General features: G+C 36.0%; 1 protein-coding gene across 4 annotated transcripts in view; it reads right to left on the bottom strand.

Annotated features, from left to right (window-relative positions):
- Positions 1–14047, bottom strand: part of LOC109453333 (nuclear pore complex protein Nup153-like) — a 75431-nt gene that overhangs the window by 32837 nt on the left and 28547 nt on the right. The window contains exons 9-13 of one of the 4 annotated variants that reach the window (XM_088791368.1): positions 13851–13997; positions 11019–11068; positions 9421–9547; positions 2128–2262; positions 434–532 (exon numbers count right to left, since the gene is read on the bottom strand). In XM_088791368.1, the coding sequence (XP_088647494.1) occupies positions 434–532; positions 2128–2262; positions 9421–9547; positions 11019–11068; positions 13851–13997 (558 nt within the window). Of the gene's footprint in view, positions 1–433; positions 533–2103; positions 2263–9420; positions 9548–11018; positions 11069–13850; positions 13998–14047 lie in introns of all 4 variants that reach the window. The other 3 variants (XM_088791367.1, XM_088791370.1, XM_088791369.1) reach the window with 3 other exon arrangements.

The following is a 14047-nucleotide window of genomic DNA, read 5'->3' as shown; positions in this document are numbered from 1 at the left end:
GAGAAATAAAACAGCAATTAAAGCATAGTATGGCTGCTAAGGAAATACGGAGTATAATTATATCATGTTAAATTTTATGGGTATCATAACGGTATTGTGGGTATGCAAAGGAATGTCCTTTTACTTAGGGGACACATGGCAAAGTACCAGGGGTATTAAGATGTTTGCACTTAACTATCAAATGGCACAGAACAAAATACTTATGCTTACATGTGTTTGTCTATATACATGTATACTCGTATGTACACATGTACATATATATATAGGAAACAGTATATAGGTGTTCACTCATTCAACTTTTCTGTACATATGTTCTTTTTAACTTTAAAGAATAATAATGGTATTTTGTACCACCAATGGTATCTTGGATTTCAAAAAACACAGTATAGCTTTAAAATCAATAAACATGACATATTGCTTGGTTACTACTTACAGATGATGGAGGTAGTACATCCGTCTCAGTAGATTTTACAATTGGAGATGAAAATCTGAATATAGGATGGCCAGTGTTGTTTGAAGAGGTCATTTGTACCTGTGTTTCCAATTTATTAAAGAAATACAAAAAGAGCTTTTTAGAAAAAGAAATTTACTCCCAATTTGGATGCCTTTTATTTCTTTCTCTTGCCTGATTGTTCTGGCTAGGACTTCCAATGCTATGCTGAATAGCAGTGGTGATAGGGTCAGCCCTGTCTCATTCCTGAACGTAGAGCAAAGGGCTTCAGTTTTTCACCGTTAATGAGCGGAGGATTTGTCATATATGGCCTTTATTATGTTCAAGTATTTTCCTTCTATACCCAGTTTATTAAGTGTTTTAATCATAAATGGATATTGTATCTTGTCAAAGGCTTTTTCTGCATCTGTTGATATAATTGTAAGATTTTTGTCTTTTCTTTTGTTTATGTGGTATAGCACATTGATCGATTGGCATATGTTGAACCATCCTTGTGCCCCTGGGATGAACCCCACTTGATAGTGATGTATGATCTTTTTAATGCATTGTTGTATTCGATTTGCTAGAATTTTATCATTTTTGCATCTCTATTAGAGAGATTGGTCTGTAATTTTCTGTTTTTGTATTTTCCTTATCAGGTTTTGGTATCGGGGCAATGTTGGCCTCATAAAATGAATTAGGAAGTATGCCTCTTCAATTTTTTTAAACAGTGAGGAGGACAGGTGTTAGATCCTCTTTGAATGTTTGGTAGAATTTACCAGTGAAGGCATCTGGTCCTGGACTTTTGCTTTTGGGAAGGTTTTGGGTGACTGATTCAATTTAAATTTACAGATTGTTGATTGGTCTATTTATATCCCATAGGGGCAGGGCGACAGTAGAGGGTAAAGGGGGTCAATATATGGTGATGGAAGGAGAACTGACTCTGGGTGGTGAACACACAATGTGATATATAGATGACGAATTACAGAACTGTACACTTGAAACCTATGTAATTACTAACCATTGTCACCCCAATAAAGTTAATTAAAAATAAATTAAAATAAAGAGAGAAAAATCTTTAATATGTACTTTAAAAAAACGAGATTTACGATAAAATAGACCTTAAGTAGATTAATTTTTCCAAAAAACGCTCAAAGCAAATATTTTCCCTTTTAGATTTAAATACCACTTTTTAACTTCTGAAAAATAAGTTCCTGCTATAAAATCTTGGAAGAGGCTTCCTCTTACAAGAGAAGTATACATTCTTTTGGAAATGGATACTTGTCTAAAGGAGAACAATAACATCTATAACCATACAAAAAAAAGTAAAAGCCAAGAAAAAAAGCACAAAAATTTCAGGAGCAGATTAAATCTACTGATTCCACTTGAGAAATAAAAACATGAATCTATTCTTTTAGGAGAAAAAAAAAGTATCTTCATTGAAAACATTGTTTGGGAAAAAATGTACAATCACCACTTTAATGCACTGCATAAGAATTGACAAACATTCCCATTGTAACGTATCCCATAATAATGTACATTAAAGAAAAGGAAAACATCATTTCCATTTTTCTCCTCTTACCCTAAGTTATTGGTTTCCATTAGCGAAAATTTATCACTGCTTTAAACTGAATATTAGATTTTTAAAAATAAACAATAAGAACAAAAATCACCTCTACCGTATAATGGTTTGGTACCTTGCTTGTTAATGACTGTGCAGGACTAATTGGTGATGGTGAAGAAGTCATCACAGATGAACTGAAATTGAAGGAAGGCAGTGAAGAACTGGAGATGGGTAGACTGATTCTCGGTAATACTGGTACTTGCACTTCCTAGAACACAGTATGTTTTATAATGATATAGTTCAGCTTTTCTGTCATTCTTTGATCTTTATAAACATTTTCAGGTAGAATTTATATACTTAGAGGTAAATTTAGAACATGAGAGGGCAGCACCAAGCAGTGTTGATTATAACGTGAGCTCTTGAATCAAAAAAACTAAAAATCTGAATCCCATCTGTGCCACCAGCCAGCCATATGACAGTGACTCTTCACCAATTTCCTAACTGGTGAAAATGTGGGAAAAAATAATATCACCACAGTTATGGACGGAATTAACATGAAATACAAAATTATATGCGGTCTCGGCATAAAGCAAGCAATAAATACATGTCAGTTCTCATGAGTTTGGAGAACTGCCTTGCTTTTCAACCCAATATAGTAAAGGCCACCCCCAAGTATCAAATGACCCAGATTAAGAACAAAAAGAGTTCCACTTCTGCTAATAGTGGGACAGCTCGTATCTGACCAATGCTCTGATATAACAATTATAAATTCTGGTCAAAATATTAAAAACAACCATCTGAAAACATTAAAGAATAAATAATAACAAGCAAAAACTGGAAGGGAAACGACACCTGGAAGAAGAGAGAAGCACTGAGTGAGTTTCCTGTTCTGTTTATGCGTTGGAGCCACTGAACACTTAAAATTCAGAGAGAAAACTGCACATGTGCTGGTTGAGGAATCTGAGGACAGACTAAGTGACCACAACAGCTAGAAAATAACGGGAGATGCATGACTGAAGAACCACAGAAGGGGAGCCTCCGATCTGCATGGCAGCTGCCCGAATACCTGGCAGACCTGTAACTACATGAGTGGAAGATGGACGGACACCCAACAGCCAACTCAGATTAAAGCATCTCGGCTGCTGCCCACCACAGAGGAGACAGGGTTTGAGTTCAGATAAGTTCACTGCCACTAAAACAATTGGAATAACTTCAAATGGACGCAGTTTATGATACATAAACCACATCTCAGTAAAGTCAACCTCCTCCCATGAAAGGAAAAATAAAGACACTTTCCAATAAAAGAAATCGAAGAGAATCTGTTTCCATAAAACCTGCTGTATGAGGTCTCTGGGGTGAAAGGAAATGATACCAAACAGAAACTCAGATTTCTGGAAAAAGTCAACATGAGAGAAAAACTTTAAAACATTTTATTCTCCTTATTTTTTTTTTAAAAATGTAACTGTATAAAGCAAAAAGTATATGCTGTGGGTTTATAGTCTATCTAAATGTAATACAAATCACAAGTACAGTATTAACTGCAAAGGAAGAAGGGTGGTAAATCAAACTAGAAAGTTGCAAAATTCTTAAATTTATACAAGTGGCACATTATTAACATAAAAAAAGTATGAAAGTTAAGGACATACATCCTAATCTCAAGGCCTTTATCCAACTATATCAATAATTACATTAATTATAAACATTCCAAATAAAAGGCAGAAATATATAAAAAGGGAAGACTCAACTATATGCTGTATAAAAGAGACTTACTTTAAATATAAAGACACAGGTTGAAAGTAAATGGATGGAAAAGATAGAACCTGCAATTAGTAAGCCTAAGAAGATGAATGCTTGGCTATATAAATACCACATAAAGCAGATTTCAAGAAAAATTATTATTTCAAAAGATTAAAAAAATACATTTAGTAATACTAATGGGCACATCTCTAAGGAGCCACAGTAGATGTTAGGTGCAGGGACTCAAAATACGTGAATTGAAAGTTGATAATATAAGGGGAAAAGAAATTTATACCAAACGAAAATTGACAATTTTAATTCATATCTCAACACTTTTAAGACTAACCAGACACCAATCCTCCAAAAAACAGATTCAGCAAGAACATTTCTTGTGTTGATCTTTCTGATCAAAAAAATACTATCAGTCATATTAACTGACTTTTATAGGACACTACAACACCCAACAACTACAGAATATACCTTCTTCAAAATTCATAAAGCAAACCATACACTGAGCTATAAAACAAGTCTGGATGCATTTTAAAGCATTAAAGTCATGATTAAACAGTGCTAAATAATCCACGTGTCACATGAGAAATCAAAAAGGAAAAACATAAGCACTATTGTAATCTTCTACAAGGTAACAGGATAATTTCTTTGCAACTTGGTAAGAGGCAAAGAGTCTTAGGATACAAAGAACAGTATAAGTAATGGGAAAAATATATCTAAAATTCAGACTGCACAAAATTTAGAACATCTGCTGATCAAAAGTTAATGGTAAGAAAATGAAAGGCAGGCCAGACTAGGAAAAAAATATCTGTAAGGCCTGTATCAGACAAAGTACTTGTGTCCAGAATTTATAAACAGCTCCTATAGTTCTATAATAAAAAGATAACCCAAATTTTTAAAGGGCAAACATTCTGAAGACAGACCTCACAAAGGAAGACACGCACGTGGCCAAGAAGCACATAAACAAGAACACATTACTAGTCATGAGGGAATCGCACAGTAAAATTGCAATGACACAGCAGCATACACAAAGCAGAATGGCTACAATTTAGAAGAGGACAACCAACTACTGGTAAGGACACAGAGTGACAGAAAGGTTCACACACTGTTGGGGGGACTTTAAATTATTACTCGCACCTTCACTTGTAGGTATTTACCCAAGAGAAATAAACATATGTCCACAAACAGATACAAGAATGTTCACAGAAGCTTTTCATAAGAACCAGGCAGAAACACTACACACTGAGTTACTGTACTGATATGAACATTTACAACAAGCAAAACCAACAGATGGTGAGAAAAATGAGAATACTGACTGCCCTGGGGCAGGAGGCAATGAGTATTGACTGGGAAGGAGCATGAGTGAATTTTCTGCAGGACTGAGAATGTTCCACACCTCGGTAAGCTTTGAGTTACACAGGTGTAAACACCTGTCCAATTCATTCAATGGTACACCTAAGAGTTGTACATTTCACTGCATGTAAATTCTTGCTTAACTAAAAAACAATGCATATATAACTGTAGTGTGTGCAATGTATGCCTAAGAATTTGGGGATAAAGTATATTCATGTCTTAAATTAAATGTGCAATGCATCCAGAACATAATAAGATGGATATTTATTTGATAAAGCAAATAAAATATTACAATCTTAGTGCTTGGAATATGTGTGTCCATTGCACAATTCTTTCAACATTTCTTCTGTGTGAAACTTATAATCAAATCTGGGAGCTGGGGCAGAAAAACAAAAGACACATTTAGGTATTTCTGTGGGGATGTTTCTTCCCATCTCCAACCTGTAGCCTTATTTTCTTCCCTTTAGACCCTTATAACACCTGGACACATCAACTAAATAATCTCGGACATACTGCTTCTTTATATATTGACCTTGAACCAACTCTAAATTTGATTCCGAGTCTCCATAATTTTAATTGGTTGATCAGAAGTGGGTCCCACAAATCTGGGAAAAAGAAAGTCAAGAATTGTAACTGGATGCTTACAGATACCTCAACGGAAACAACCACTATCAAATATGGGACTTACTATATATTAACTTTATACCTTTACTTGGGTTATTTCACATGAGGTAAACACTATTGCTGTGGATAAGGAAACTGAGGCATGGAGATATATGGCACAATATCAGATAGCTATTAAATAGCAGGTGTCCTACAGACACAAGGTAAATACATTATTCTTATCTCCACTTTAAAAGAGTAAGAAATTGGGCCGGCCCGGTGGCTTAGGCGGTTGGAGCTCCGAGCTAACTCCGAAGGCTGCTGGTTTGATTCCCACATTGGCCAGTGGGCTCTCAACCACAAGGTTGCTGGTTCAATTCCTCGAGTCCTGCAAGGGATGGTGGGCTCCACGCCCTGGCAACTAAGATTGAACATGGCACCTTGAGCTGAGCTGCCTCCCGGATGGCTCAGTTGGTTGGAGCACATCCTCTCAACCACAAGGTTGCAAGTTCGATTCCTCCACTCCCGCAAGGGATGGTGGGCAGCGCCCCCTGCAACTAAGATTGAACAATGCACCTTGAGCTGACCTCCCGGATGGCTCAGTTGGTTGGAGCGCGTCCTCTCAACCACAAGGTTGCCAGTTCAACTCCCGCAACGGATGGTGGGCTGTGCCCCCTGCAACTAGCAACGGCAACTGGACCTGGAGCTGAGCTGCGCCCTCCACAACTAAGACTGAAAGGACAACTTGAAGCTGAATGGCACCCTCCACAACTAAGATTGAAAGGACAACAACTTGACTTGGAAAAAAGTCCTGGAAGTATACACTGTTCCTCAATAAAATCTAGGGGAAAAAAAAGAGTAAGAAGTTGAAATACAAATAGGTAAACTGTACCTGATATGGTAATATAAAGCAATTAAATTCCCCAAATTCAGTCTTATTATATACTACTTATTTTCTCTGAATCAATGAACTTTTTCATTATGAAAACCAGACTGGTATCACAGCAGAGGCACAATGCCAACATTTAGTGACTACCACTCAATCCTTATAAATTCTGGAATCTAAAATAACGTGATAACTAAAATACACGTTTACTACCTCCTATTTCAAAGGGTTATCTTCAATATAGAATTTTATTCATCTGATACGCGTAGTGAGTCAAAAGTCAATACCTATTAAGTATAAATAAGATCTGAAAGTAGCATAATTTGCTTACATTCCGTTAAAAATATCGTCTATTTGACCTTTCCCTAAAGACCATTAAAATACCCACAAAAATTAGTCTTCGATCTCTTATCAAACATTACCACTAACTATAAATGAATTAAGAAACCAGTGACATAAACATATTTGACATCTGAAACAAATACGCACAAAAAATAGCACTGGGTACAAACTAAGTAAGGAAGTACTATCCAAACCTATTCTATCCAGACAAAACAACACAGGGTAGGCAGAAACATTAGGGTAGCCACCCATTTAGTACCTCTTTCCTCAGAAATGTGGAAAGTGTAACTCCAGGGTGGAACACAGCTAGGTACAGAAGTAGCTGAGGCATCCTGGGAAGCGCAATTGGCAGTTGGCCATAATGGACAGAGGGGAGCCCAGACAAGGGAGGAGGTGAATCAAGGTCTGGGGAGCTAATTTTCATAAAACTCCTAACTCTATACCAGTTAATAAGAGCGTGTATAAACAAACAAAGAATTGTATACTTAACCAAAATCACACCCAAAATGTCTCAATACAGCAAAATCACATGAAACACAAATCTGCGAAAGGGCTAAAATTGAGCTACAGGTGTCAACCTGAGTGTGATTCAGTGAAAGACCTTAGAAATTACATCTTTAAAAACTGACACTGTAGGGAAATAAACAAAATTCACAAATGTGTCATCAGGCAAACACCAAACCAAGCTTATGTTTTTCTCATACAGAGACAAACTTTAAAAATTTACGGCCACTAATTTACTGAGAAATGTATAAACTTGTCTAAACAGCAAGCTCATGCTACATAACTCGATATTAATTTCCATATGTAAAAAAGGCAAGACAAATAACTTGTTTCTTAAATGTAACTATGTCTACACAGAGCTTTAATGACAAAAGAAAAGTGATTTAATAACTACAAAATTTTATACAACTTATAACCAATACCATTCAGACATCTTCTGTCAAGATGTTATAATACATTGATACATTCATTCCCTCCCTTTGCAACACTCCAGCCCACCGACAAGTAGAAACTAAGGGAAAAAAAGATCCTTAAGAACAGTAACTGAGCCGAGGCCTCCAACATAAATTTCACAAGAGATCCGTATGGTAGAAAGTCCAAACTGCCAAACCAGTCATGATTCCAGTGAATCAGAGTTCCAATGACAAAGGTGCTAAATATGAAAACAGGAGATAAAGAAAAAAATAAAAAACAAAAACCTCCAACTAAAAGTAATACAACAAAGCAAAACACCAACAGACATGAAGAAAATTAGTGCTAATACATACAATTTCAATCAAAACATGATTTTACCTTCAACAGAAACTGCTACAAGGTCTCCTATTTAAGGGTGAAAAATATACTTCTAAAAAACTCACTGGTCAATGAGGCAGTCACAAATGAAATATTAATTAGAAAGAAATAACAAATGAAAGAACTATGAATCAAAACTGAAATGATCAGCTAGGCAGAGATTCATTTATAGAAAGACTGAAATGAAACCTGAGTTCACCTCAAAGTAGGGAGAAAACAAACACAGCTACCTATAGAAAGAACAATTAAATTAAACAATCTTCAGTTAGTCTGTATCTTTTCCAAACTTTTATGTTCAAAATGTACAAATGACTCTTACCTCATGAGAAAAAAACACATAAAAAGAAAACCGACATGGCTAAGAAACTCACAAAAAGATGTCCCGTTTCCTAGTAAACAACAAAATGCAAAATAAAACTCCAATGGCATGCCACTTCACTGACATCACATTGGCCAAAAATTTAAAAATAAACAAAATCAGTACTGGTAAGGATAAAGAAACAGCAGACCTACGCAGGGTCATGTGGAAGTGGTAAGCTGTAAAACTACCTTGAAGAGCAATGAGGCAACACATCACACATCTGAAGGTGTGTATGATTCCCTATAATCCAACCCCATTCCTAGATAAAGAGCCTACAGAACAGACGGCATTTTTGCCCAGGGAGACGTTCCCCTCACCACGTATTAGGAATGGACCCAAATGTACCCTGCAGAACGAATTGTGGAAATCTTCTTACCGGATAAATATGTAACACTAAAATTCAATAACTTCAAGTTACCTTTCACGACACTGATAAATTTCATAATATAAAGAAAAAGGCAAGTGAGATGAATGCATACAGTATTAATCTATTTATAAACATTTCAGAAATTGCGAAACCTAATTATGTAATAATATTCTGAGGGTCAAATAGTTTCAGTTGCAATTCTTTTTGGAAGAATTATGGCTTTTTGAATGATACTCATGAAATTATAGGTGCTAGGTTAGGTTTTCTGTGTTGTCACAGTGAACGTGATTTAAAATTTAAAAGCCTGATAGTTTAAAACACACTCACAAACACACCATTTGAAGGGACTGTTTCAGTGGCAGGTTAGTCTTGTGCTGGGTCACCCCAAAACCCACCCCTCCACACCTCCCCTCCCCACCACAGCGCACCAAGACCTTTAATAAACATCAAGGGTATTAACTATATAACCTACCTCCTCCTCTGGGGGTTTAGTTGCCACAAAGCGCGATCTCTCCCGTCTCATCTTGCCACCTCCACTACCTACTCCAGAAGATAAACCATTGGCTGCAGACATAGTGACATTTGGATAAGAAACACCACTAGGCAAAAAAAAAAAAAAAAAAAGAAAGGAAAAGAAAAGAAAAGAATAAAGAAAAAAAAGAAAGGAAAGAAAGAAAATTAAAACAGATGATATATTACTCTGGTACATAATTTGTTAACTAACTGATAACTGAAAAATTAGAGAACTGCTAACAATTAAGAAAACAAATATATAGCTGAATGTGATTTTAAAAGTTGACAAGTGGGGGCCGGCCCGGTGGCTCAGGTGGCTAGAGCTCCATGCTCCTAACTCTGAAGGCTGCCAGTTCGATTCCCACATGGGCCAGTGGGCTCTCAAACCAGTGGGTTGCCGGTTCAATTCCTGGAGTCAGGCAAGGGATGGTGGGCTCCGCCCCCTTGAGCTGAGCTGCCCCGCCCCCTTGAGCTGAGCTGCCTGGATGGCTCAGTTGGTTGGAGTGTGTACTCTTAACCACAAGGTTGCTGGTTCGACTCCCGCAAAAGGGATGGTGGCTGTGCCCCCTGCAACTAGCAAGGGCAACTGGACCTGGAGCTGAGCTGCGTCCTCCACAACTAAGACTGAAAGGACAACAACTTGACTTGGAAAAAAGGCCGGGAAGTACACACTGTTCCCCAATAAAGTCCTGTTCCCCTTCCCCAATAAAATCTTTTAAAAAAAAGTTGACAAGTTTTCTCTCTACCTATAACCTCATTGTGTGCCTCCTGGTGTTTCTTGTACCCTCCAGGGACTATATTCAGAGTGTCACAGGGTTAGCCATGGATTGGGTCTCACGTAATTTATACAGGATTGGTTCAGAATTTGATGAAACATAAATTAATGTGGCAGATAGATGGCTCTTTGAAAATAGCTCAATTATCCGTGGAATCAGTAAGCCACAGGGTCTCGCAACTCACCCAGTCAGAGGGAAACTCTACTAGACAAATGGAAACACAAATAACATGGCAAACATGGGTGGCAGTTATGACAGGAGTGTCTTTCAGAATCATACATAACTAGAGATGCTGTACGGATAGACTATGTGGAAAATAAGCTTTATTGGAGCAATTCCCGAAATGGAACCTTAAATACATAAAACCTAGATGGCAGTAATTTTAAGATAATGAAAGAAGAATTAAGCAAGGCTACAGCCCTAACCATAATGGGCATACTTCAAAGATATTCCAGGTTCAGTTTTAGACCACAGCAATAAACAAAATGTTGCAATACAGTGAATCACGCTAATTTTTTGGTTTCTCAGTCTGTATAAAAGTTATATTTACACTATACTATAGCCTATTAAATGTGTAATAGCATGGTCTAAAACAATATACATACCCTAATTTGAAAATGCTTTGTTGCGAAAAAAGGATAACCACGAAAAAAAGGCTAACAGATTATTTTTTGTGTAGTGTTTTTATTTTTCAACCTTCCTAACCTTCAAAAACACTTACGTGAATCAAATACAGGCCTTACAAATTAAATACAAAGTTCAGTTATAAAGATGACATTACCTTTCTTGTTCTCTCTTTTGTCCCGTTGTCATATTTCTTTCATTTCCGGTCTAGAAAAAATATGAACATACCATATTTATACGCTTACCTTATTTGTTTTAATTTTAATAACACCCTTCTATCTGTGAGTTTTAATATTTGGAATCAGGAATTTCATGGTTTAAAGTTAACGAATCCTGAAACTTGTAACTTATATGCTACCTTCTGAACAGTAAACAAGACTAAGAATAATTCACATAAACATAAAATATCCATGAGCTAAACTGTGCTTTGAACAAAATGGTAGTATACAAACACAATACCTACTTACCTACCACAAAAATACATTTATTTATCTCTTGCTAGGGCCCATTAAACAAGAAAGCAAATTTAGAAGGATATTCCTTTTGAAATGATTCTCTGAAACTTAAAAATTCCTCCACTTGAAGGAATCAGAATTTCTTGTAGAAATGGCTGTACAAGGTAGGGCCAGAAATTCACAAGAGCCTGGATTACTTTAAAATATCAAAAAGCAACTGCATGTTCAAAATTAATGGGGAAATATCAAAAGGACATGAGAGTCAGTTTGAAGGCCAAATACAGAACAATGTGAGCGTATCAAAGTTATGAATGAAGGAATAAAACCTCTTGAATGTAAGAATTCAAACTGACTTTAAAAATAAATGCATAAATACAGAAAAGGAAATTATTCCTACAGAAGAGAGCCAACTAATAAATGTAGAAGGAACAGTAGAATTAGAAAATGACACTGTGGGAATTGACATAATAGACTCAGGCAAAAATCATCAATAATGCTAACACGAGTGGGTGAAAAGGACATTTATGTGCTCAAAGTTATCTCCCCACAAGAAAGTTACTAATAATAAAAGGTAAAATAGTCACTTCACAGTGGACAAATCCCACTGACACCACCTTCGGTTATGATCACACTGCCGCAAATTGGATGAACTGACAGCATGTGCCTCCTACATGATACACTGAGAAGAGCTCAGCATCCATTCTGGGGTATTACTACCAAAAGTACACAACTGGAATCTAATCAGGAGGAACATCAGCCATCCCCAAATCGCAGGACTAGCTACACCGTAACTTGTACTCTTCAGTAGTATGTATGTTGTGAAATATCAAAATAAAAAACAAACCCCCACAAAATCTTTAAGGGACTGTTGTAGACTAAAACATCATCTTGGATTCTTTGCCTTTTGGCTAACTGGCAACATCTAAATAAAACCTGAAGATTTACTTACAGGTTTACAATGTAAAGTTTATTTACAATGAATATTTACAAAGTTTATTTACTATGTAAAGTTTCTGATTTGATAATTGTTCTATAGTTATATAAAAAATTACCTTGTTTGTAAAAAAAACACAGAAAAACATAAAGCAAATGCAGGAAAAGGTAGAGTTCTTAAAATTTTTCTTAAAAGTCGAAATCCAAAATTATTTTCAAAATACTCTTTAAACTTTGATAAAGCAAATGTGACAAAATGGTAATTACGACAGTTGAATCCAGATAAAAGAGTAAATGGGTAAGCATTGTATTATTCTTTCAACTTTACTTTGAAAAATTTCAAGAAATGTGGTTCTTATGAAGATCAAATCAGATTCACTACATGGAAGTAAAGGCAAAAATAGTAAAATGCTATGTAAAACCAAAAAATATACTATAGTTAATGTCACAAGAAAACCAACAAACCCAGAATATGGAACATTTTATAGGATAACTGGTCTCTTCAAAAACAAATGTGTCTAGTAATTCCACTCCTAGATATAGAACTTAAGGGAAATGAAAGAATATGTCCACAATAAACAAAAACACAACTTGTACACAAAGTTCATACATTACACTGAAAAAGTGAAAATAACCTAAATATTCCTCAAATCATGACTAGAGAAACAAAATTTGGTATATGCAAAAAATGACATTATTCAAGCATAAAAAGGAATGAAGTTCACATACTTGCTATGACATGGATGAACCTTGAAACTATTATGCTAAGTGAAATGAGCCTGTCACAATTAACCCGAAATTTTATGAATCCATTTATATGAAATGTCCAAAATAATCTACAGAGACAGGTCAGTGGTTGCCTAGGGCTGGAGAGATACGAGTGAGGGATCAAGACAAATGGGTATGGGCTTCTGGGGGGTCGGGAAAATGGAGATGGAAATGTTCTAAAACTGATTGTGGTGATGGCTGAACAACTCTGAATACACTAAAACCACAGAACCATATACTTCAAGTAAGTAAATGTTTGGGAATCTGAATCGTATTCCAACAAACCAATTATTTAAAAATACAAACAGTGTGCTGAGGGGTAAGGTTTCAGGTCTAGAAAGGCAAAACCGAAAGTAATGTGCAAAATTTGCTTGGATTTGGTTAAAAAATGCAGCTATAACCACCTTCTGAACGTGCACGAGATATTAGATAATATTAGAAAGGAACTGGCACTAGTTTCTTACATGTGATAATACAGTAGAAATCACTTAGAAAATGCATGCCAAAGCACTCAGAGATGAAAGATGTGATATTGGGAAATTTACTTGAGGATAGTCCAACAACATACACATAATACGCAGAGAAAGCCAATCTGGGGAAATTATTTAGTCTAAACCATGAGTACATACTAGTGCTTACTAGCAAATGCTAATTTGGGATTTGGTTAAGGTGCCAGCCATTTTAAAGCCATACCCATTCGTAATCATCACTAATTCACAAACTGTACGCATTGTCTACTTGGTAGACTGCAATGGTACAGTGCTTGTATTTTACATTATTCTTGTTCATTTTCATCAATACTTGAAGACAAGTGAAAATAAATACATACTCACACTGAGTTTTTTATCTATTCTTTGATTAGTCTTCTTTAATTCACCCGATGGGGTCAGAGATGGTTTAAAATAAATAATTCGATTTGCTGCTATGGAGACTGGCTTTGGGATCATTAGTCTCTGAACAGGAGGATAATGAGAATCCACCTTATAGGTAAAGAGAAATCAAAAATGAACTTTTATGTTCACATATATAA

Source organism: Rhinolophus sinicus, chromosome 14, assembly GCF_057876585.1.
Source record: "Rhinolophus sinicus isolate RSI-liver-muscle chromosome 14, RSI-T2T, whole genome shotgun sequence".
Taxonomy (NCBI): Eukaryota; Metazoa; Chordata; class Mammalia; order Chiroptera; family Rhinolophidae; genus Rhinolophus; species Rhinolophus sinicus.
This window is presented reverse-complemented; position numbering and strand designations above follow the sequence as displayed.